This window comes from Montipora foliosa, chromosome 8 (assembly GCF_036669935.1).
Source record: "Montipora foliosa isolate CH-2021 chromosome 8, ASM3666993v2, whole genome shotgun sequence".
Classification (NCBI taxonomy): Eukaryota; Metazoa; Cnidaria; class Anthozoa; order Scleractinia; family Acroporidae; genus Montipora; species Montipora foliosa.
This window is the reverse complement of record NC_090876.1, coordinates 26,705,445-26,709,873: the sequence shown is the minus strand read 5'-3', so window position 1 is coordinate 26,709,873 and position 4,429 is coordinate 26,705,445. Positions and strand designations below refer to the sequence as shown.

At 39.5% G+C, this 4,429-nt stretch overlaps 1 protein-coding gene across 1 annotated transcript in view; it reads right to left on the bottom strand.

The window, feature by feature from the left end:
- The window catches only part of LOC137967916 (PR domain zinc finger protein 14-like), a 4,893-nt gene extending 788 nt beyond the window's left edge, over positions 1 to 4,105 (bottom strand). Inside the window, exons 1-3 of the mRNA XM_068814512.1 lie at positions 3,800 to 4,105; positions 3,137 to 3,410; positions 1 to 3,000 (exon numbers count right to left, since the gene is read on the bottom strand). The exon at positions 1 to 3,000 is cut by the window's left edge and continues 788 nt beyond it. Of these exons, the coding sequence (XP_068670613.1) occupies positions 2,330 to 3,000; positions 3,137 to 3,410; positions 3,800 to 4,066 (1,212 nt within the window). The 5' untranslated portion in view covers positions 4,067 to 4,105 and the 3' untranslated portion in view covers positions 1 to 2,329. The remainder of the gene's footprint in view (positions 3,001 to 3,136; positions 3,411 to 3,799) is intronic.
- Between the last annotated feature and the right edge of the window lie 324 nt (positions 4,106 to 4,429).

Here is a 4,429-nt window from a genome sequence, read left to right as displayed (position 1 = left end):
TCAATTTCTCCGGCCAAGACAAACTTATTTTCATCATGGACATTACATCTCTATACACAGTCATTCCTAATAGCAAAGGTCTTCAAGCACTTAAACACTTTTTCGATCAACGCACTGTCAAAGAACCTAGCTCGGAAACGCTCCTCCGCCTTGCCGAACTAGTTTTAACGCTTAACTGTTTTTCATTCGCCGGCAACTATTACAAACAAATTAATGGTGTAGCGATGGGCACAAGAATGGGACCTAGCTATGCCAATCATTTTGTAGGATATGTTGAACACCAATTTTTTAATCAGTACAACGGCCCCAAACCTGAACTCTACGGCCGCTACATCGACGACTGCATCGGCGCTATTTCATCCAGCAGAGAAGAACTCCATCAATCTATAACCTCCGTCAACTCTTTTCATCCGGCTCTTAAATATACCTGGGAAATTTCGGAAACTTCATTGGCTTTCCTAGATATCAAAGTTTCTATTAGAGGCAACGTGCTATGTACTAGTATGCACTACAAACCTACTGATTCACATAGTTATTTGTTGCATTCATCGTCACATCCATCACATGTCAAGAACTGAATTCCTTATTCTCAATTTCTTAGACTTCGACGTCTATGTAGTGATGACTCCGATTTTTCCAGCAAATCAGAGGAGATGTGCCAGTTCTTCGAAAAACGTGGCTATCCGGTCTCTGTGGTCAAAGCGGGCCATCATCGCGCCCAACAATTTGATCGACAGTCATCACTACAAACGTCACAAAAAGATAAGAATGACAGAATTCCATTCACCCTCACTTTCCATCCTCATAATCACGCAGTCAAAAGCATCATTCTTAGTAATTTTAAATTACTCCAAAATGATCCCGAGACTGGTAGAATCTTTTCGCAACCTCCACTTATTTCATTCAAACGCGACAAAAACGTAGGCAACTTTTTAGTTACAAGCGCGCTCAAAACTAACGAGCAACCCGGCACTTTCAAATGCGCGCGCTCACGATGCAAAACTTGTCTTTTCATTGTTAACACTAGCAAGATATCGGGACCTAAGCGATCTGTTAAGATCACCGATCCTTTCACATGTACCTCCGCAAATGTCATTTATTGCATAACCTGTACGTTATGCAATAAATTATACATTGGTGAGACAGGTAGACGACTAGGTGACCGATTCTGCGAACACCTTCGCGATGTTGGGAAGAATGACAAGGATGCATCCAAGCCAGTCGCTCGCCATTTTAATCTGCCTAACCACTCCAAAAAACACATGGCTATCTGCAGCCTTTCCCTACATCTAGGTACGACGGAAAGCCGCAAGAATCTGGAACAAAAATTCATCTTTCAAATCGGCACCCTTAATCCTCACGGTATTAACGAACGCTTTTCATTTAACTAATATATTCCTATTTTTCACGTTGCCATGTTACCACCAATAGCGTAGCTCCTACTCTACTATAAAACTACACGTAACCCACAATTCCACGATTCGCTCTGACGAAGGGCTAACGCTCAAAACGTCAGCTTTAAGAATCTCTGTACGGTGGCCAATTTACATTGTCAACTCCGTTGATAAAACCAAATTTTAATTCTAACAGTGACGCACAAAACTTGGACACACAGCAATCATAAACGCGTATAATCCTTTTGTCAAAAATTAAGTATATCATCTATGGCAATTCAGCGTACGTGTTTCTATTATGACCACCTGCGAAAAATGTTGATAGCTTCTCGGACGTGTTTGATGCCCTGCATAGAAGTTCAGACAAAGTATTTTGAAGAACCCTATGCAAATGTTTCTGTTACTGACTGGCTTTTCATAACTGACGTCTTGGCCACTGCAATCAGGCCAATAACACTGTATTGGTACTCGCTGATCTAATTAATACTGGTTTAATCTAAAACCAAATTGTTCATTAATTTACCCTGTCCAAATTGGCGTAAACTTCACTTTCTAATTTTTCGAGTGTCTCATTCTTCAATTTGTTATAATTACATTCGTTTAAATTATACTGAACTTCCATTCTTCCAATACTTATCTCTTTTTTGACATAGACTAGCTAAGTTATTTGCGGGTCAGACATGTGGTTATAAGAACTTTGTGAAAAAAAAATTAGTTGAGTTACGTTCAGACTCCAGTTGGGAAACGGCATGCCTAAAAGCATATGTAGCAAGGCAATCCATTGCTACTAGTAAAGATAATTTTTGTTTTTAAATTTATCGTATAACCTCATGTACAGTATTATGACTTCACCGCAAGGGTAACTTTCAAACAGTGGGAAAATATTTATTGAATAGGAAACAAAAGTATACATTAAATGTCGAAGAATAATAGTGTTAGATGACATTTGAATGTGTCTTCCTTGTGACTTTAGGGGCACGATTCTTTCTCGTAATACAATCAAAATAAGCTCGATGTCGATCACGAGATGAAGGGCTTGAGAATGCTCTGCCACATTTCTCGCAGGTGTAAGGTTTTGCTCCAGTGTGCATATTAATGTGAAATTTTAACTCATATGATTGAGCAAAAGCCTTTCCACAGTATTCACACACGCATGGTTTCTCTTTGGTGTGGGTACGGCGAACATGGCTATCGTGCGCAGCATGTGAGGCGAAGGCGCGCCCACAGTGTCTGCATTTAAAAGGCTTCTCTCCACTGTGTTGACGAATATGTGTGCGCAGGATGGAAGAAGCCGTGAAAGCCTTGACACAATGGGGACATTTGTATGGCCTCTCTCCACTGTGTATTCTCATGTGTTTATTGAGGCTGGATGACTGAGAGAAACGTTTCTTGCATACTACGCATTGATGAGGACGATGTTTCTCATGCACGTGTAGGATATGGATACGGAGGCGATCCCGCTTATCAAAGGACCGCTTACACATCGTACAGGGGAACTTCCGGTCGCCTTGATCAACACAGCGCGTGTATTTAAGGTGCCGATCTCGGTAATACTTGTAAGCAAAAACTTTGCCGCATCTTTCACAAGAAAAGCTGCCCAAAGGACCTGTGAAAAATTGCAAAACGTGTTACCAAATTGTAAAAAGTCTATTTTTACTAGATTCGTTGAAAGGCCTCAAACCATCTAATTCAGAAGTTTGCTAAATTGTAAAATAACATCAATAAAACTAAAATTTGCTGACCTTGCCCACTTTGGTTATTTTTTTCTTTCCTTGATAAAGTTTTTATTCCAGTTGGGATCCCCATAAACATGTTGTAACTGTTTCCATACCAAACCAACAGTTCTTCTCCCTGTAGAATTTCTCGACATGACTGGTAAAACAGCTGCTGGCCCTCTTGAACCAATACCAGGTTTTGCTCTTCACTATTTGTTGCACAGTTGACAAATTTCATCCAGTTCTTTGGTTCTCTTTGTCCATCAATGTAAAAGGCTATCTCTCCATCCTCCTTGAAAACCTTTAATATGAAGCTATCTGGTTATGTCATCGCTCGCAACTGATTCTTAGTAAATAGATATTAAGCATATCACTGACAATAAAAACCTTTGTCTTTCATGGAGTAATTATATTTCCTAGTTCTTGTTTTCTCAAGGTCCGTACACACTACGATAAAGGGTTTCCTTAATTCTAAATAAAAGTGAAACTTCTATTGTGAAAGTAATTACAGGAAAAACACTTCCTCCTTTCGTGTTTTCAGCTAGATTACTGGATACCAAAAGGAAAAGTGACCCATAGTCCCATAAGCTCGTAAGAAAAAGCTCACTCCCACAATATGAAAAGAAAAGGGCGAGGAACCCTTACTGCCTTAGTTATTTTCCTTATGTTAAAAGTATGAATTTCATTCACCTCCCATAAGTATTCATTATTTTCCCCTTGATGTACTTGCGAAGGCTGGAGCACTGTTCCATGGTAAGGCCCGAAACGAGTTCCTTTAGAAATGGATGAACCACAGCAAAGCACTCTAAATTGTGTGCCTGTATATATAAGCCGAATTCCTTCCGGCATGCATAAAGGAGGTACAGTGGTTTGATGGCCAAAGTCCCTCGGCGTGTAATAATAAAAAGGTGAAGAAGATCTAAACGATAAATACTCTGTAGGAAATAATAACGCCATAAAGTGTTGTTTGTCAGTGAGTAGACTGGAGAGCTCAGCCAATAGCCTCAGTAGCTTCTAGTAAGTGACACAATCGTCTATCTTACGGCCGAGATATATCTTTTTCACACACCTGCACGTTTCGTTAATTCTATATTTTTACGAAAAAGCAATTACACGATGTTAAAGGTTTGGATATAAGCCGCAATTTGCGGTGTTAGAAATACCAAAGATGTAATCGAACAAAATCAGCGTAATTGACATCAACCTGTATGGTTTAGCTCTCCCAAATTATCTTGACCTACACGAGGAGCTAGTAAAATTACAACGTGTGTAAAAGATACTTTTCGAATTAAAGTCAATTAAGTTTCTTATATTTTATGG